Source organism: Dermacentor albipictus, unplaced genomic scaffold (assembly GCF_038994185.2).
Source record: "Dermacentor albipictus isolate Rhodes 1998 colony unplaced genomic scaffold, USDA_Dalb.pri_finalv2 scaffold_16, whole genome shotgun sequence".
Taxonomy (NCBI): domain Eukaryota; kingdom Metazoa; phylum Arthropoda; class Arachnida; order Ixodida; family Ixodidae; genus Dermacentor; species Dermacentor albipictus.
Window position 1 is genome coordinate 1944783 of NW_027225570.1, and position 21877 is coordinate 1966659.

At 44.7% G+C, this 21877-nt stretch overlaps 1 protein-coding gene across 3 annotated transcripts in view; it reads right to left on the reverse strand.

Annotated features, from left to right (window-relative positions):
- The window catches only part of LOC135899650 (methylosome protein WDR77-like), a 225214-nt gene that overhangs the window by 160578 nt on the left and 42759 nt on the right, over positions 1-21877 (reverse strand). For all 3 annotated transcript variants that reach the window (XM_065428958.1, XM_065428957.1, XM_065428959.1), the window contains exon 3: positions 10609-10753. In XM_065428958.1, the coding sequence (XP_065285030.1) occupies positions 10609-10753 (145 nt within the window). The remainder of the gene's footprint in view (positions 1-10608; positions 10754-21877) is intronic.

Consider the following 21877-nt stretch of genomic DNA (forward strand, 5'->3'; position numbering starts at 1 on the left):
CTGGGATTTGCCTGATGGAAGGCCAGTGCTATGGTGTGTCGACCGTGGAGGCAGCATTCATCCCCGCGTGGTGCCTGCTTCGGGCACACGACTACGTGCACGGCTCGGGTTTCCTAGCGGCTGCACAGCGTCCACGACGGAAGCGGCCACCGGGTCACGGATTGCTATGCGGCCGCACCCCATGCCGGCAGCAATGCAACCCCCTCCTTTGTCCGGCGGCGCCCGCACCACGACAACTCCCGCTGTGTTTGGGACGGTTTCCAAAGGAGGGCTGTGTTTCGGCCCCGTGCCTTGCAGTTTCCCTTTGCCCATAAAACTTCCCCGGCGCACCATTCTGACGGACCGCCAGATGGGCCCGATGCCGCAGCGCGGTTCGAAGAAGCGCTGGCCACCGAGGGCGGCGTTAGGACCATGAAGGCTCCCCTCCCCGGAGCCTCTCTCTCTCGACCTTGTTTCGTCCTTAGGGACTGTCTGGGGAATCTGTGGACTGAGGGAACACTGGGTCGATCGTGTGCACAGACATTGTGGTGCAGAAGCGCGGACGCCATTACACTCGAGCAAATGGCCTGTCGACAGGTCTGAAACAACCTTCCGGAAAAGGCCAGCGCCTGATTGTGACGCACATCAGCAGCGAGGATGGCTTCGTCGACGGCTGCTTCGATATATTCGGAGGCCAAAAAACAGGCAACTACCACGAAGAAATGGACGGCAATCGCTTCAAGTAATGGTTTAAGGATGTTCTGCAGAAGTTGCCTGCTGGTAGCGTCATTGTTTTGGACAATGCACCTTACCATTCAGGGCGAGAAGAAAAATTGCTGACGAGAGCTTGGAAGAAGGAAAAAATACAGGAGTGGCGCAAAAGCAAAGACATCACCTAGAATGAAAGGATGGTTAAAAAGAAGCTGCTTGAGTTGGTAGCATCTGTAAAGCCACGCTTTCTGAGCTACATTGTAGACAACGCAGCGGAAAGGGCTGGTTGCATTGTACTCAGGCTCCCACCATACCACTGCGAATTTAATCCTATCGAGCTCGTGTGGGCAAAGGTAAAAATGGCGTCGGACAACAGAGACTTCAAGCTCTCCACGGTCCAAGACGTCTTGAGGGGAACAATCAAGCACATAACGGCAGAAGACTGGAGGAAAAACATTCACCACGTGATGGAACTGGAGGCAAAATTCAGGCTTGATACGTCTGGAAGTGACCGCATCCAACCCATCATGATCCAACTGGGTGAAGATGACAGTGAAGAAAGCGACTCCAACTGCGAGATGTCCGGCATTGAGCCACTCGAAGCATAACAGCTTCTTATTAACGAAAGAACAGCCCGGGCTACCAAAATTTTGCCGCTGGGTTCGCAGCAGCCGAGCATTCTCCTGTGACCTCTCAAATAAATAAGCAGTTCATTTGGTGACATATTCCTTTTAATGAAAGCCCAATTCTGAAAAAGCAACGTCCTGCACAGATCATGCTCAATATAAGAACTGGCATGGAAAAATGCTGAAATGCTGGAAAATCTGAATGCAAATACAGTTATTAACCCTGAATAACTACGTGGGGCCCAAAATGCTTATTCGGGCAGCCACTGTCCAGCTTCACATGAAAAAGCAGTAGTCAACGTGAAATTGACAGCCACTCTTAGCAGCCTGCACGCCAAGGCACATTGTGCTTTACATGCAGTTGTGCTGCCCCTGCTGTTTTTTCGAGTCCGTTGCGATGAATAATGCCAAGGTCAGAAGGCCCAAAATACTCTATTGAGCAGCCACCTATGAGCATGACGGGCCCTGTGATGAAATAACAGTCGTTGGGTCACGCTTGAAAGGCACCTTTAGCATCTGCACTTCAAAGCACAGCCATGTCATAGCCATTGTAGGTGAAACAGCAGCAGTCAATGCGAAATTGACAGCCACTGTTAGCAGTTTGCGTGCAAAAACACATACATGTGGTGGCATCTTTTATTTTGGTTACCTGGCCCAGCCAAGTAATGAGAATAAGAGAACAATTATCAAACATGATTAGCTTAGTGAGCCCCAAAATACTCATTCGGGTAACTATTAATAGCGGTAGTCGAGGGCATGCTTGAAAGGCACCATTAGCAGTCTGCACGTCAAAGCGCAGTCAAGCCGTCACCACTGTTGGCAGTTAGCATGCAAACACACATTCATGTGACGGCATTGCTTATTTTAGTTACGTGGCCCAGGCAAGTAACACGAATAAGAGAACAATTATCAAACATGATTAACTTAGTGAGGCCCAGAAAACTCATTTGGGTGGCTATTAATAGCAGTATGGGCACGCTTGAAAGGCACCGTTTGCAGTCTGCACATTAAATCACAGTCATGCCGCAGCGATTGTTTTATTTGTTTATCTGACCGGTCAAGTACCACCAATGTAAGCACAATTATTTACCCTGAATAGCTCTGCTAGCATTGTTTGTACTAAAAAAATGCCGAGTGAAGGTGAAGGTGCTTTATTGAGGCAATTATTTAATTCACAATCCATCGGCATAGCGATCGACTGCCAGGTTCAGACAATGACATTTGTGAAGTAATAAATGGTGAAAGTTGCAAAATCTCTCAGTGAACTGCTTTGCTGGGCTCTATTCAGTGAAAAATGTCTGCAACGATGAAAGCTTCAGACAGGAAATGACACCCCACTGCACAATGTTATTCGTGTTGAAAATGTTTACCGTCATATGTGATGGGCAGTGAGACCGTCTGTTTACTAAGACTGAATTCACGAAAAATGCAACAGCATAGCAAGGTGTTGTTTCGCAATATGCAGCCTTTCATGCGCACTTTTGGCGAGCTGCCACATGCACTGATGCATAAACATGAACAGGGGTAAGAGGCAAAGTTACTGTGCAACCCACATGACGCTTTTAAGAAAATGTATCTGTCAACCTATCTGTTTTTCATAGGCGATCAAAATTTGTTTTGAATTTGAACAAGTTGGTTAATCACATTGCAGCGACAACACAAGAAGCAAGGACAGAAAACACAGCGAGTAGGCTGATTGAGAAGACGAGGTAGACCAGTGAGAAAGGTTTTAATGAGATGGAAGAGGCCAGCCCTGCAGTGTACAGGAGTTACTGCATTGAATGAAATTGGTTAATGAAAATGTGTAAAGACTTTAATGAAAGAAAACTAGCAAAAACAAATGCTAATATAAAATAAAAGGGCAGAAATAAGAGTAAGTGCAAACACGCATGGAAGCAGGTACGTATTCACACACAAACGCAAAAACTAAGAGGAACTCAAATATAACGAAATGCGGGAAATAAAAAAACGTTGACAACGCAAGAAAACAAACACACATTTACAAACAGACGTGGGTAGAGGCATTATAGGAGCGGTTTTACAAGCTGCTGTGCCTACCTTCACGTATGTCTTTTTTTTTTTTTTAACCGTTCTATTAACACTGTCTTGGGAATTTTTTATTGCAACATATCACGAGAATCGAAAAGCAGCGCGAAGCTATGTTGTGGGAAACCATATTGAGCGCTGGCAACACAACTTATGCGTGACTGTGCCACAGCACGCATTCTACGGCTTGAGCGTGCAATGAGCACTGGTAGAAAGCAATCCATCAATGGTGCTACACAACGTGCTCAAACACCGCCATTAGACGCTCGGCTATCTCACTGCTGACAACGATTGTTCACGCTAAATTGACAGCGACAAATCCTTGCGTTGGAGGATTCTTTTGCAAATATTTTCTGTTGAGACACTCGTAGGTTTGTTTCATGCGCACACGCTTTTCCCATTTCTCCTGAGAATGGTTTTGCTCTATCACTTCACCCCGTCTGGCGAGAAACGCAGCGACACAGTACACGAACACACCCGCCGCTGACAGTAGGCACCAGACTTTGACAAACTTTTTTCGTCGTAACTTCACTCGGGAGCGAAATAAAAAAGACATGGAACAAACAGGCAGGATTTGTGTTTGCAGCAGTCGCTATGGGACCCTGTGCTCAGGTGTGATGGGTTACGATCGTCACGTTGCAAAGCGTGTGACACGAGGAAGATAGAGGAGACGGCGCATGGTAACAAACACACAACAATTATATTTGACGGCACATAATCGCAAAGAATACCTTCAACTGGAACCATGCATGTCAGGCTGTTCGTAAACAGGACAAAACAAAGAAATGAAGTCTCACGAGGTTGCGATTGAAGTCCGGAGCGTGATGAGATTACAAGAGTCTTTGAGGATGAACACTCGCTGGTAGGATGAGGACCGGCGTGGAAGAGCAGACGCAGCAGCAGGGGGCAGAAAAAGGTGAACGGCCCACAGCTCCGCAGACGCGAACAGGCCACTCCGAAGTCTCGAGTAAGAAGACGGCCCAAGGCGGCTGTTTCGACGACGGATGCCCAGTTACCCGAACCTCCCGCGTAGTAGTGGGCTCCGAGATGTCAGCAGGCCGACCCGAGGCCTAGTGCAAGGCGACGACCCGAGGCGTCCCTCGTCTCGATAACGGATGCTTGCTCTCCCGAACCTCGCGCGCAGATGCGGGTTCGAGGCTGCAGCAGGCCGCTTTGAGGTCCCGCGCCGTGCAACAACACGAGGCGCTCCCTGTCCCGAAGACGGACGCCCGGTCAAGTGAACCTCACCAGCATATGTGGGTTCCATAGGCCCAGCGGCCCTAGTCGCACCCGCGTTCCAACAATCTCCGTTGCGCGAGCCCCTTCTCATTTGCTGCCTAAGGCTCCCTTGCCTTTCTTTTCCTCTTGCTGAGGACGGCCACAATGTCGTCTGCTCTTGCGCTCGGTACTTTGTGAGTACTTCTTCACAATCGCCCCCTACTTAAGAAAGTTCTTTCGTTCAAAGAACTTGAGGGTACTTAATATCCGTTGGTGCACCGTAGCACACAGGCACCACAAAAACATTAATACTGCACCACAGTTCCGAGCACAGCACACTCAGTACGCTTGAGTACACATAAAAATTACCACAGTGCTACAGTTCCGAGCACCGCACACTTTGTATGTATGAGTACACATAAAAATTACTAGAGCACTACAGTTCCCAGTACCACACACTCGGCATAACGACAACATTTACAAGTCACAACACCACGATATAGGGCGTCTTCATCTTCTTCGTCTTCAACCTAGTCTTCATCTCTTTGTCCACTGCTTCAAAGCATTTATGTAACTCCTGTCCTTCATTTGCCTAGTTAAGTCGATTGGGCTGATGTCTAGGGGGGTTTATAGCTGGTACTGGTAACAAATGCGAACCTCACCTTGTCTGTCTAGTCGTCGCTGCCACTTCCGACCTGTCCCTGGTTTCTCTAGCAGCCGATGATAAAGTGTCAGCAGAGATGGATTCATTGGTAGAACAGTTTCCACCTTCCGCCTTAAATGATTCATCCGCAGCATTCAATGTATACAGATGTCTTTTCCATTCATTGTCAGGATTGGAGGCATTCCGTACACCTTTCACGATTCCCAGGACAATATCATAAAAAGGATTGTCCATGCATGAGACTCGAGTCTTGCCTGTGAAGAACGGTGACGTAATCTCCAGGTTTGCTTCAGATAGCTTCAGCAATCTTCAGTCCAGAAAACAGACCGAGGCACTTTTTCCTGTCAGCTTACTTTCTGGTACGAGGTGTACCATGTCTTCACCATGTGTACGATGGTGAAGGATGTTTCATCGGGGGGGGGGGGGGAACCACGGCGTCGGCATGTTTAGCAATGAGATTTCGCTTCCACTCTGTCGCCGCGACAGATTACATTTCCCAAAGTTTCTCTTCTGCTTCCTTCTTCTCATCCTCGAACTGTCGCTTCCGCTCTGTCACCGCGAAGGATGACATTTCCCAAAGTTTCTCTTATGCTTCCTCTTTTTCGTCCTACAACTCTTGTGGCAGCAAAATTTGCGCCTCAAGATGCACACGGCCACTCTCCGCGATGCTGTTGGCAGCTGGCGAGCTCGCAGGTCTAGCGCCCATTAGGCCTACCGTGGCAGCAGTGGCGACCGCTTCGGCGTCTGCACTGCCGATCGCAGCGAACTCGTCATCCTTGTCTCGAGTTGTTGTGGGACGCTTCTTGAAGTTCTCCGATAGCGATCACCTCACTCGCTTCCCAAGTTTGTTCTTGGTGTTGAATTTCTTGATCAGCCGAACCATACCTGCAGTCAGTCGACAACACCAAGACAAAATGGAATGTGCTTGTGCGCGTCTCGACAGCGTGAAGCAGACGACGGGAAGGCCGCTAGGCCAATCGGGTGCCTAGACTTTGTCACGTGTGCCGAGCAGCCAATACAATTTTTATTTTTTATTTGAGAAATACTGCCAGCCTTCAGAAAAGGCCGTAGGCAGGAGTGGACAGTACATATGAAAAAAAATGATCAAAAATAACAAGACAAGAACGCATTACACAATGCTCGCACTACGCACTGAAAAGTAGCGAAAGACCAATAGTTTGCACGTCGCTTGCATACAAACCCGTGCTACAGATATAAAAATTGTACAATGATATATTGACAGAGTGCTTGACAAGGAAAGAAGAAATCAGAACAAGGACAATTCAAGCTGCACATGCGCGTCGCTCGATATGACAAACTGCTGTAATGCATCACTTATCGAAGCATTTTGCGGGAGAACCATAGCATATGTCGCGAGATGATAAGTGTTGCTGAAAATTGAAGGCTGATGGAATTATAAAGCACTTAAGAATGACTGCATGGTGGGTTTCTCGACAATGTGTGCACTGAGACGGTTCCATTCTCGAATGGTTCGAGGAAAAAATGAATTACTGAAGCAATCGGTTCTGCAGGCGAATTCTTTGATCTTTTTCGAGTGATTTCCTCGTGTGGAACGACGAGTCACCTGTTGAATGTACATTTCCTTATTGATACGCAAATTATCATGATACATTAAATACATATATTTCAACCTATCCCGATGGCATCTTAGTTGAAGTGTTTCTAAATTAGCTTTTTCTAGCAGCTGAGTCGGAGATGTGTGCCAGCTATATGAATTATAGACGAATCTTATTGATTTCCTTTGGACACTTTCGAGTTTACTTATATTTAATTCAGTAAATGGGTCCCATAAGACGGAAGCATATTCAAGAATCGGCCTAATAAATGTTTTATATGCCAGTAACTTTATTTCTTCTGTCGACTGACGTAGGGAACGTTTCAGATACCCAAGCTTCTGCATGGCCTTTTTTTGTATGTAGTTGATATGCGTGTTCCACCTGAGATCAGGCGTGATCATGACACCCAAGTATTTATAACTCTGTACTGAAGAAAGACTGCGGCCATTTATTGAATATTGGTAGTGTAGAGGAATCCGTTTTCTTGTTATTGTCATCGATACGGTTTTCTTCTCATTTACCTTCATTTGCCACTCAGAACACCAATTATCTATTTTAGATAGAGATGAATTTAGAAGAGCCTGGTCATTCGGATGCTGAATTACGTTATACAATATACAATCGTCAGCAAACAACTTAGTTTTCACTGGTATGTCTTGAGTAATGTCATTAATAAAAATTAAAAAGAACAGTGGTCCCAGGATGGATCCCTGCGGTATGCCTGACAAAACTGGGGCCGGACTGGAACTAATGCTGTCGATGGAAACACTCTGCTGTCGCAATGAAAGATATGCTTCTATCCAGGATATTAATGTAGTGTTCTTGAATATTGCTTTCATTTTGATAAGCAGTTTAGGATGGGACACGCGATCAAAGGCTTTCTCAAAATCTAAGAATATAATGTCTACCTGGCTTTGCCTATCCAATGATGAAGCAAAATCATGAACGGTTTCGAGTAGTTGTGTTACCGTTGACAGGTTCTTACGAAAACCATGCTGTGTGGAATCGATCAGGTTGTTATTTTCAAGAAACGCCGATATATGTTTAAAAATGACATGTTCAAGTGTCTTCACACATGTGCATAAAATGGAGATCGGCCGGTATATCGCAATATGAGATGGATTTTGTGATTTAGGAACGGGGACGATTCTTCCATACTTCCAATCATGTGGAAGTTCCGCTCGCCGTAAGGATTCTTTAAATATTATGGTTAAATATTTCGAGCACCATTCGGCATACCTAATGAGGAAGGCATTGGGTATGCCGTCTATTCCAGGGGATTTTTTGCTGTCCACTTTCAAAAGAAGCGAGAGAACGCCTTCCTCAGTTATTGTTATGTCACCTATAGCGGGGCATTCGTGAGGTAGTGTAAAGTGTGGCTGATTGCCGTCATCTTTCGTGAACACTGAACAGAAGTAATCATTGAATGAACTCGCAATGGCAAATGGATCCGTAACAGGTCTACCATCAATACATAGATTCGATATTGTACTCTTTTTTTGTTTGAAATGACGCCAAAATTTTGCCGGGGACGAAAGAAGAAAGTTTTTCATAGTTACACTGTCATAATGTAACTTAGCAGTTTTGATAGCGTGTTTTAACTGTCTGCGCATATCGGAAAGTTTTTGCGCGGTATCTTCGGAGGGACTACAACGAAGTTTCTTTCGGATCTTTTTCGTCTTTTGTCCCAAGCGTACAATGTCTTTGGTCATCCATGGGTTTGAGCGTTGCACACACTTCACTCGGAATGGTACGAAATCTTTTATGCACCTTAAAACAAGGTTTTTGAAGAAAAGCCACAAGTCATCAACGGAAATTTCCCCAGACTCAGAGTGGACAAGGAATTGTGAAAACGAGATGTCAAGCTGGTCCAATATACTCACATCATCAGAACGCGCAAAAATCGCTACCATAGATGCCTGTTTCTTGATTTTCTTTATACAATTGAAATCTACATATAGGCTTACCATCTTATGATCGGATATACCGTCGAGAACATACATTGTCGGGTTGCGATTAAGGATGCTATTGCTGACAAGAAAAAGATCTAAAATAGACATGGTTTCCCCTTGTATCCGAGTTGGTTCGGTAACTAGTTGTGTTAGGTCATGGAAAAGAATAATATCAACGAAAGGCTCGGCAGAGCTGCATAAGGGGTCTGGGAATTTACTGTTCCAGTTTATGAACGGTACGTTAAAATCGCCACCTAGAATCAAATTCCAAGAATAACTTTTGCTAGCGCATAAAAACTCATTAAGTTTCTCAAAAAAGGAATTACCTGAGTTAGGCGGCCTGTAAAATCCTGCTACTACGAGACTAAGGCCATCGAGAAAGACCTTTAGGATTACGTTCTCGATACCAGGTACGCCAGGAAGCTTCTCCACGCGTAGCGTTTCTTGGAAGATAATTGCGACACCACCGCCTCGGGAATCCCTATCCGTGCGGTGAATTTGATAGCCCGGTGGCGCTACCTCATCGTCGCTGATTTCACTGTGCAGCCAAGTCTCGGTTATTATTATTAAATGTGGCTTGTACGCCAGAACGATGCTTTCTATTTCTTCGGACTTATTCATAATGCTACAAGCATTAAGGTTCAGGCAACAAAATGGTTGTTTATTGCCAGTTTCAGTTCATTGCTTCTTACTGACGTCAGGCTTTCTAACAGGAACCCTTTTATTTTCTGTAGCATCCCATTCAAACAGTTCGTCATTAACTTTAATTTTGTTGTAGACCAACTGGGTTTTTCCGCCTGCTTTTCTTAGTTCTGAGGTGCTCTGCCAGAGTTTTTGACGTTTCAGTCTGGTTGGGGCTGAGAAATCTTCCGAAATCGAGACCTCTTTCCCTTTCAACTTGCGACAATTCTTCAAAATGGCCATCTTTTCACGGTGGTCCGTCAGTTTTATTATCACGGGACGGCGTTTGTTGAGTTGCTTGCGGCCTATCCTGTGAATCCGTTCGACCGAAGAAACAGTCACGTCTAGGCATTGTGCATTGGTACGTCACGATGACGCATATTTTCTAGAAAGCCAATGAGCAAGGACAGCCACCGATGGCGGGAAATTGAAGGTGAAGGATAGTTCTTTCAAACGAGACGAAGACGGCCATGATAACCCGCGTGCGACGGGAACCGTTCAACGCAGAAAAAGTGCCATTTTTGCTTAAATTTGCGCTCAGATTCACCTCACAAACATGTTACAAATTGAATGTGCGGTGAAAATAATGATCAGTGAAGCTAGAAACTTCACAAATTAGTGCAAAAATGGTTCTAGATTCTGAAAATGTCAGCTTCAAAAGGTCGATTTTTTTCGCGATTTTCGGATTTTTAGGACCCGTGTCCCCCATTAATTTGCTGTTGCCAATTTCGCCTGTTTCAGTAACTTGTCTGTATAAACTAGTTGGACTCAAGTACCCCACTGGCATCCTTTGATCTATCGTAGACTCCCAACGAAAAGTTGACAAACCAATAAAGTAAATCGTTTTGATAACAGAATTTAATTTTCGTAAAATGACACTGCCTATGCAAAATTGCAAAACAAACCTAAATTTGTAAACACTACGAAAAATTCTTAGGAGTTCGCCGGTATGCTCAAAGTCACCTGCACTGATGCAAAACCATGTGCACTGGGCACCAAAGTGCAGCAGAACTACGCGAGCACAAGCATCTGCAAGAATAAAGCAGTTGATTATCTCTTGAGGCTGCAACAAATTTTTTTTCACGACAAAGATGCAGTAGAGGATAAAAAGCTTGCATGGTGGCAACATAGAGCAAAGGAGGAAGTGGCCTTACGCAAAATCCCATCCAGTGGAAGCCAGCCACCGCCTGTCGGGCGACAGAGCCAGCGAGGTGATACCACCATCGTGGTCCCGCCTGTAGAACACCGTGTCCAACAGCCGAGGCTCTTCCTGGGCCAGCTGTAGCATCTCCACGCCACCTGTGTTTGTTCAAGGGACTCTGTACAGCAGCGGCACTAGCTCCTCAGCCACATTATGCACTCTTATGTACCATAAAAAATGGAATATAGGCTGAAATTTTTTTTCAAGAAAACTGTGACAGCAAGTTCACCCTCATCTTACATACCAGTCATTTTTTACAAGTTTATACATACTATCTTTCCCCCCATTACTTTAGAATTAGGTTTGGGGGGTTAACCCATATTCCGGTCCAACCTATATTCCAGTTTTCACGGTACCTGTTTTTTGGGAGAAGAAGGTTCAGCTTGGGAGCTCTCATCTAAATACATGGGAATGAAAAAAAATCTTTTTTTCAACAACCACTGCACCAGCTTATAAGATTTGTTGCATTCAAAAGAAAAAATTCAAATCTAGTGACTATAGGGAAAACATTTTTCAATCAGGCCGCTATTTTTTAAAACAATACTTGTTGAATATATTAAAAGTGAAAAAATAGAGCTGGAACATAATGTTTACCACTCTAACACAGCAATAAAAAGCCATAGCATATCTCTGTCAACTGTACTTAATACATCTAAAGTGAACAAAATTGATATATTACATACCTCTTTGAAATACACTGCTAACTTATGAGCAGGACATTTGCAAAACTCTTGTAAACATTGCAACTATTCTACTTAAGCTGTGAATTCCTATGTCACAAGTGTCTACTTTGGATTCTATAACAGATGCAGTATAGAGAAATGTAGGATCTATTTGTGGTGCACTGGTTTGTGGTGCGATGAGTTTTTAAATTTCATGCTTCAATTTTGTTTAAACTTACTCATTTTCCAAATGTTTTGTAAAAAGACGCATCAATCTCTAAACTGAAACTCTGCTTTTTAACGCCCATATAAATTTATCTCTCAACTGCAGCAAATTCCATTCAGATCAGTACAGCGGTTGCCTTATGAAAGTATTTCTGCATTTTATATGTACTATTTGAATAGCAAAATCTTAAGCTTCCTCTTAAAGGGACACTAAAGAGCAGATAAATAAATAAATAAATAAATAAGTTGAGCCACTTTACCATCTTGTGCTTTCTCAACAACAATAAATTGTCAGCTTTAAGGTGCGGCACTGACAGCGATATCAAAGTCGAGCAATGCACATTGAACTACTTAAACAATGTTCGAACTATATGCAGGTGCGACTACATGCGAAAGTGGCATACACAGATGCAATAAACTATCTGGCACCCTTGAAAGCTTTGACATGCTCTGCAGGGCCTGTAATTACATATGCGAATGTTCCACTGTGCTGCTCATAAACATTAGGTGCTAGTGAAATTACACAGCTTTCAGATTATTTAAAGGAAAACGGGACGACCGCCCAAATGTAGCTAAGTGCTACAAAGGAAACCCATATAGGTTCTTCGAAAATAAAAGCTTTTTCCTTTACTAATTACTTCTCACCACCTTGCAGGTTTCCACAGAACTATTACCTCAAGCTTTAAGACGTTTCACTTCTTTGATCAGACTGAGAAGATTTAAGATAAAAAGCACCCCCCATGAACGAAGTCGTTCATTACATTTATTTGATTCATTACATTTGTTTGAATACTACGATTGCAAAAAAATAATATATATATATATATATATATATATATATATATATATATATATATATATATATGGGTCATTCCATCTCAAGTGTACTCGGTGTTTTATCGACCATCTGCGATTCTGCTGAAAAAAATCATACTGTATTACCTCAAAGTGCGAAGTAATTATTCACGCGATTTTTCTTGAAAAAAAATTTTCTAATGCCCTGAGGACGCTTTGAAGATTGCGCACACAAGTGAAACTGTGCCAGGTAGAAAAATTTCTACAAAGTTATTGCTTTGACCTGTTACTGCGAATATTTTTTGAAATAGTCGCCAGATGGTGCTCTTTCGTGACTATTGTCGTTTATTACTTTTTGTTTTAATTTACATAATTTTTAGCCGTAAGGAAAAGTCGACAATTGCCCCTTTTTAAATATTTTTTATTAAAAAAAGTTACGTTTCCACGAGGAATATATTGACAATAGGGGCTTGGTATGTGTGTATACTAGATGATAAAAATATTCGTATAAGAAATAAAGCCTAAGCTTTTGCTTAATGTCATGGTAAATATGAAAAAAATTACGTTCTGACTCAATTTGTGGCTTCATTTTCGCAATGTAGCGTTCCAAGTAAAAATATGGCATAGTCAGCATCGGATAGTATGCTTTGCTGTCTATCTATGTACAAAGATTCAAAAGATTAAATTTTGTTTTAAGCAAGAAAAAATTTTTTGAACTGCATAATCACAAGGTTGCGCGGAGCATCTCTTTGCTTCGCCTTCACTGCATAGCACGTCGGCCGGTGTTTCAGTCTCGCTCATTTTACGCGCTTCTTCTTTTTCTTTTTGAAGACGAGGTCTTTTTTGGCGACTTCAGGTTGATTTGCGGTTCGTGGGGACTGAGTTTCTGGCCATTGTCATCTTGTAAGATTATATAATTGCAGGCCTTCTAGAGCACGTAGGACAACAAATAGGCGTCTGAGTTAAGCTTGGAACGCAAAAAATGCAGGAAGTTAGTGTGCTAATATATACGGAGAAGTTATAACGCGTAATTCTTAAAAAATACAGTGAAATAAGTTCGATCAACATGCCACCAGTCACTAAAAACGCGCCAGAACAGGAACCAGAACTGTGGCTTTATTCAACGAACAGGCGATTTGTGGCGTTCTGGTAAACCTAAAACAACGAAAAAGGCCGCTGGCCGGCTTGATACCTAGAATGTCTGCGAAGCGGCCTTAAATGTCTGGTTGGAACACGTATTCGTATCGTAAACGCGTCCCGCGATGCCACCCACCGAGGCTGGGAAAGCGACGTCAAGACGACGGGAGGAGCGTGCATTACGAGCAGACGATAGGTGTGTCGTCTGTTACTGCTCCGCTTTATCCCAGGCAAAGCTACAGCTGTCACAGAAGCAAACCGGCGTTCATGTTTACAGTTTCTTTCCGATGATCGAGGTGTGAAGAAAATGTATCAAGTCGACAGACTGGACGACAGTTTTGGTGCTTCTTCAGCTTCTGGGAATTCAGGTACATGGATTTGCGTAATAATTCATGGCACGTTTAAACTACACGATGTCTCTAGTTCATGTATTTCCTCTCCAGGACAAGGGGAGATTTTAACGCCATTGTGTTGCCGGATGCACATAAAAATTCTAGCCTTACATTTGTAGGAGGACGAAAAAACGGGGCCGTAAAGTTGAATTACGTTTCTTGCTCTTTTTGCATGGCACAGGTGGCTTATAAAGCCACAGTTCTGGTTCCTGTTCTGGCGTGTTTTTAGTGACTGGTGGCATGTTGATCGAATTTATTTCACCGTATTTTTTTAAGAATTACGCGTTATAACTTCTCCGTATATATTAGCACACTAACTTTCTGCATCTTTTGCGTTCCAAGCTTAACTCAGACGCCTATTTGTTGTCCTACGTGCACTAGAAGGCCTGCAATTATATAATCTTACAAGATGACAATGGCCAGAAACTCAGTCCCCACGAACCGCAAATCAACCTGAAGTCGCCAAAAAAGACCTCATCTTCAAAAAGAAAAAGAAGAAGCGCGTAAAATGAGCGAGACTGAAACACCGGCCGACGTGCTATGCAGTGAAGGCGAAGCAAAGAGATGCTCGGCGCAACCTTGTGATTGTGCAGTTCAAAAATTTTTTTCTCGCTTAAAACAAAATTTAATCTTTTGAATCTTTGTACATAGATAGACAGCAGAGCATACTATCCGATGCTGACTATGCCATATTTTTACTTGGAACGCTACATTGCGAAAATGAAGCCACAAATTGAGTCAGAACGTAATTTTTTTCATATTTACCATGACATTAAGCAAAAGCTTAGGCTTTATTTCTTATACGAATATTTTTATCATCTAGTATACACACATACCAAGCCCCTATTGTCAATATATTCCTTGTGGAAACGTAACTTTCTTTTATAAAAAATATTTAAAAAGGGGCAATTGTCGACTTTTCCTTACGGCTAAAAATTATGTAAATTAAAACAAAAAGTAATAAACGACAATAGTCACGAAAGAGCACCGTCTGGCGACTATTTCAAAACATATTCGCAGTAACAGGTCAAAGCAATAACTTTGTAGAAATTTTTCTACCTGGCACAGTTTCACTTGTGTGCGCAATCTTCAAAGCGTCCTCAGGGCATTAGAAAATTTTTTTTCAAGAAAAATCGCTTGAATAATTACTTCGCACTTTGAGGTAATACAGTATGATTTTTTTCAGCAGAATCGCAGATGGTCGATAAAACACCGAGTACACTTGAGATGGAATGACCCATATATATATATATATATATATATATATATATATATATATTGTAAGCATTTATGCGTACTTCATCTTCATCTGTACAAAGTCATCATCAATCATCGGGTCATGTTCGTTTTTGCACCGACACCATTTTACCTTCTTGGAATAAAGTGTCGTCTCGACCGTGGTACTTCAATATATGAGAAATAATTCAGTGAAGAAAATCAGACCTAGTCTGAGCAACTATGGCGGTTCATTATTAAAGCGTCTCCCTCGCACCTATGGCATAGGCAAACGTGTGGCATACATATGCCTAAATATATGCGGAACATCAGGGCAGCGGCAACGCCAAGTGCGAAAATCCGCCTGGAGTGGCCACATAATTGCTATCACAATAAAAGCCACTTTTACAATGAGAGGAGGCTTGACAAACTTGAAAAAACATAAAAACAAAAGACAAATGGTGATGCTGTCTTTCAGCTGCTGCAGCCATGGAGCACATGTTTTGGCCGAGTTAAAAGACTAATGATGAAGACGAACTTCATCATATCCTAAAGAAGCCAACAAAAGTTTCACTACACCACAGCAGCCCAGCACAAAAAAAAATTACATTTGACACCACACTGCCGTTTCGGTACTGTCATTTTAGCACGAAATTTGAAAACTGGAACTGGCTGTAATTTTTTCTTTAATGTAAAGCATTCGTTGCCTCCTTCCAGGTACTTTGGAAAAGGCCATTAGGTAGGAAGGTATACTTCCAGTCTCGCCACACCTCAGTTCTCAATAATGAAAACAAATGCACGACTGACTGGAATCGAACTCCTGCCTTTGAGCAGTGCAGTGCAATGCTCTTACCACTGCACATACACTCTTTTCAATCCAAAGTCGACTACCTCTTTGAGACGTTTGGCATGTGCGTCATGTGACACTTTCCTGTGTTTTCTCGCGACAACTCGTGCTTTGATTTGCTTTGTTAAACTGCACCATCTCCGGGATCGGCACATGTTCCCCAGTTATTTTTCTGATAGCTATAATGCTTTGATGATCAGTTCACGTTAAACAAGTTTTAACGTTTCATTGTGGGAAAGCAAATGCCATTGTAATTTTAACATACACCACATGACACAGCCGTGGATACATCACACAGTATAACACGAAGTCGCAAGGCAACATCATAAGCCGTGTTTCTTTCATTTATGTTCATTCAGTACTCTGTAGAACCAAAAAATGTCGCAGTTTTGCCTGAAAGGTTATACACTAATTGCAATAGCAAAATAGTAGATAGCTATACGAAGTAAGGATAATAGTTTTCTTGGCCATATAAACTTGTATAAACATTCGCTTACTAACTAAATTAACAAGCACGGTGCCACGCACACGCACGCACATGTAAACATGAACACATCTCGCTCAAGGAGCGCGGAAACTCGCTGACAAAATGTTAGAGTATTCGCGACAGCACCAATGATCAAATTGACCTTCGTGCATCCCTCGCTTCAAAGCGAATGAAACACCAAAAGTACAGTGCATATGAAGCTACCAGCACTAGGTGCGCTCTGCAAACATTGCAGATCGTTTTGAAGATGAGGCCAGTGGGGGCACATACTTCAGCCATGTTGCAGATTGCTTTCAACATCATACGGCTCTTGCATAGCCACGCCACAGACAGCAGCTGCCGGAGAAGACCCCTCCCCCTAGCCTCACCCCTATGCCTCGCACACAAAAGAGGGAGCGCTTCCTCGCTCCTGCACACGAGAATGAGCGGCGTTGCCGGCTCACCGTTGCACGCTTTCACTCGTTCATGCAGCATACAGTGCGCACCAATCATTTTATCGCCTTTGGATTTTACACAGAACCTCACGGCGAAGGCAGAAATATGCCTTGAGTGTAAATATAATTGATAAAATTGGAAAGTCCTCAGCTCGTGTCGAACGGCTAGAGTAGAAATCATGCCATCGGTGTAACACGATCGCCATCTTTCTACTGTCGTCCCGCACACGCTTGCATCAGACAAATACCGTACTTATTAGAATCTAGGCCAATAGTTTTTTTCAAATAATCATATTCCAAATTCTAGGGTCGGCTTAGATTCGAGGATTTAAAAAAAAAAAAAACGCACCAGTTTTCATTGAAACTGCTAAATATGGTGCATAGCTAGCGCAATCTAGAAAAGTCAGTATCTCCTCCGCTACTAGCCATGCCAGTAGCCAACCGTATACAAGCGAGGTCACTATTTTGACCAGTGTCGTGTCGGCCATATTGGTGTGCAGCGTGGTGTTATCGCAATGGCACCAAGCAGGAGATGCCGCTAAAGTGCCACTTTCAAGCGAAAAGTTGTGATAGCCACAGAGGCATCGTCAAACCTTCAAGCCGCACGGGACTTCGGCGTTGACGAGAAAAACGTCTGTCGTTGGAGGGGACAACTGCAGCTTTTTGCGTGTGCCGCAACGAGGATGGCATTTAGCGGTCCAAAGAAAGGCTGTCACTACGAAGTGGAGCAGCGACGACGATGTTGAATGAGCTTTGCACGTTCAGATTCAATAAATGCTGTTTGCATTTTGTGAACGCTGTCCTCACATTTTTTGTTTGCCAGATTTCTGATTTTTTCTGCACACAGCCCAAGAGTGGGCTGTGTGCAGAAAAAATCCTCCTCATCCATAACATTTCTCTACTCAAGACAGCTGTTGAAGAAAAACATTCATCCAGTCATGACACCTAACAGACATTTTCGTGCCCACCCTTCAACTAACATTTCAACTGTTGATGTATTGTAAGGACAAGAAAATGACGACCGATGCTTAATTACTTCCTGAGTACAAGAAAGAGGCCATCTCATGCACGCCTGGGCTCACATGAACAATGGAATAATGCCCACTGATACTACAACTTTCATAACCGAGATGTAATGTACCACCCCATTCGACAGCTTTGGATCTCTACCTTTGTGCATTTCTTTTTCTTGTCAATTCACCACTGAAACAATGGTTTAAACCTTGAATATTGATACAGAACAGTCACCACAGTGTGGCTGCACTGAGGAGGAAGATCATTTGTCGTGAAGTCAAAGCAGCACAACCGGCGGCCCCTTCATTCCCGTCACCTGATCATTCTCCGGTGACAATCTCCTTGATCAAGGCCATCGTCCGTCAAGAGTTGTCAAACGTCGGCCTGCAATCCATTAGTTCCGTACGCTTGGAACCTCTTTCTCCATGCACGTCCCCACCTCGCTCTTCTTACTCCTCTTATGGACAGCCCAACCACTCCATTGGCGAACTGTGGACGACAAGCCGGTCTGTTTTAACTGCCGATGCATTGGACATGTTGCTCGCCACTGCCACAGCCGCTGGACTTCTTCGACGCGCTATTCTCCTGATTACCACCCTCGTCCCTGTAGCACGTTTTTTTCCTTCGCTCCTTCTATGCCCGCCCCATCACCAGACTCTGCGACACCTTTCCCACGACCCCGGTACTCCCGCTCGCCTTCTCCCTCCCACCGTCAATCTCGTTCGCCCCCGTCACGCCATGCTCCTTCTCCGACCTACTAGCCGCACTTCCGACCAGAAAACTAGACAGTGCAGCTTGATGAAGCTGCAATGATGACATTGGCTCGAAATCCTCGCTTCACCTTACCCCCGAACAAGAATCTCTTGGACGTTCTCGTCGACAGTGTTCCTGTGCGCGCATGGATTGACACCGGAGCGCATGTGTCCATTACGAGTGCTGCTCTTCGCCGTCGACTCAAGAAAGTTCTGACGCCTGCCCCGAACCGAGTTGTACAAGTCGCTGACAGAGGGACTGTCGCTATTGTGGGCATGTGCTCTGCCCGACTCACCATGGCTGAGAGACACACCGTATCTTCTTCGCCGTCATCGAGCATTGCCCTCCCGAACTCATTCTCGGTCTGGATTTCCTTGCCAATCATTCTGCACTCATTGACTGTTCGGCCGGCTCACTTCGCCTTGACTTGCCTTTTCTTGCAGACCCTGTGGACCCACCTCCAAGCCATTTGAGCTGCATGGATTTTATTCACCTACCACCTCACTCTATGACACACATTGACTTGTCCTCACCAGCTGTACCTGATGGCAATTACGTGGTTGCACCAATTCCAGCCGTTATATTTACACATAGTGTTACCGTGCCGCACACTGTGTTGACAATTACTGGCAACTGCACCTACCTTCCCCTTGTCAATTTCGCGCTAACCGTGCAAGTTCTGCCTCAGGGGATCTCATTGGCTATAATTAGCGCTTTGCAGGATGATGAGGTCAAGCCATTCACAGTGGAAGATGGTTACAGCTCAGTCCATACTGTGACGTCATCGCACGGTACTGACATCGACATTGAGAAGGTGGTTTTTTCTGACTTTACACCTGCTCAAGCTGAAGCACTTTGGTGCGTTTTTGAAGGCTATCGCGACATTTTTTACTTTGACAATCGACCCTTAGGTCAAACGTCCATTGTGGGCCATTGCATAAATACTGGTGATGCAAACCCTATTCACCGACATCCCTATCGTGTTTCTGCATCGGAACGAGCTGGGTGAAGCGGTGGCCTAGAGGTAGAGTATCCGCCTCGCGTGCAAGAGGACCGTGGTTCGAATCACAGTGCCGCGCAATTTTCCACAGGACTAAGAAAAAAAAATCCGCGCGTTGATAACATTGCATAAACAGGCCTGGAGTGCGGCCTGATCCCAGTGACCAGAACTGGTAATGCATTCCCACACCAGAGCAGGACTGGCCACCCTGGTGCAGTACTTGGCCACAACCTCTCATATGAATACAGCTGTTTTCCAACAGGAAGTAACAAAGATGCTTGAAAAGGACACCATCGAGCCTTTCTGTAGTTCCTGGGCTTCTCCCGTCATACTTGTCATAAAGAAGGATGGAACGTGGCACTTTTGTGTAGATTATCACCACCTGAACAAAATCACAATAAAAGATCTGTACCCTTTTCCCCGTATCGATGACGCTCTAGACTGCCTGTATGGTGCCACCTATTTTTCTTCTATCGACTTACGATTCGGCTACTGGCAGATATCCGTTGACGACATGGACTGAGGGAAGACTGCATTTGTTACCCCTGACAGCCTTTATCCCTTCAAGGTGATGCCTTTCCGTCTCTGTAACGCGCCCGCCACCTTCGAATGAATGATGAATGAACTCTTTGCTTCTGGGTTCGTTGTCCACCTGTTTGTGCTATCTGGACGACGTCATCGTTTATTCGCCCACATTCGACACACATCTAGACTGTCTTTCAGCAATTCTTGACGTGTTCTGCCGCACCGGTCTCCAGTTGAACTCATCAAAATGTCACTTCGCTCGTTGCCAAATCACCATCCTTGGGCACCTCATGGATGCCAGAGGCATGCGACCTGATCCGGACAAAATTCGCACGGTTATGAACTTTCCTGTTCCGAAGCCTACCAAGGACATTCGTAGTTTTGTAGGGCTGCGCTCTTATTTCCGACGCTTTGTGAAGGATTTGGAACCATCGCACGTCCCCTTACCAACCTCTTGAAGAAAGACGCCCCTATTTCTTGGGGTCTTGACCATGCCGCATCTTTTTCGCAGCTCACTACTCTCCTTACCCCGCCTCCAATTCTGGCCCACTTTTATCCGTCTGGTCACAGCGTAGGAGCAGTGTTAGTACAACGCCAGCACAGACATGATCGCGTTATAGCCTATACCAGCCGACTTCTATCACCCGCTGAGCACAATTATTCAATCACAGAGTGCGACAGCCTCGCTCTTGTATGGGCTGTTGTGAAGTTTCGTCCATACTTGTACGGACGCCCATTCTGTGTCATCACTGATCACCATGCTCTCTGCTGGGTATCCTCGCTCAAGGACCCCACTGGACGACTCAATCACTGGGCATTATGCCTGCAAGAATATATCTTCTCCGTGGTATATAAGACAGGATGCTTGCATCATGATGCCGATTGTTTGTCCTGCTACCCCGTCAATGAACCGGCTGATGCGGACGCCATCGCTTGCGTTTTCTCCGTGTCCCAGTTGCTTCAAATCTGCAACGAACAACGCCGCGATCCTTCATTACGAGCCCTCATCGACCGTCTCAAATCAACGCCTGGCGACGCCTCTCTCCGAATGTTCCTCCTCAAGGAGGGGACATAATACTGCCGTATTTTCGATCCACACAGCCTTGACCTTCTGCTCGTCATTCCATCAGACGTGCGTTCGACTGTCCTCCACCAACTTCACAATGCTCCCTTGGCTGGACACTTGGGCGTCTCACGCACATACGACCGTGTACGCCATCGATTCTTTTGGCCGGGTCTCGTCTGCTCCGTGCGGCACTACGTTGCCACTTGTGAGCTCTGTCAGCGCCGGGAGAAGCGCTCCACACTTCCAGCTGGATTTCTCCAGCTGATCGACATTCCATCCGAACTGTTTTTCCGTGTTGGTCTAGACCTCTTTGGACCATTTCCTCTCTCAGGCTCTGGAAATAAATGGACGCCGTCGCTACTGATTATGCTACATGGTATGCAATCACCAAAGCTCTCCCAGCAAGTTGTGCTACTGACGTTGCTGACTTTCTTCTCTATGACAACATTTTAGTGCACAGTGCTCCGCACCAATTACTCACTGACTGTGGCCACAGCTTTCTCTCGGCAGTCGTCGAGGACATCCTCCGCTACTGCTTGACAAAGCACTAGTTGAGCACGTCCTACCACCCACAGACCAGCGGCCTCACGGAGCGCCTCAACCAGACCACCACCGACATGCTTTCTAAGTATGTTGCAACCAACCACCATGACTGGGATCTCCACTTGCC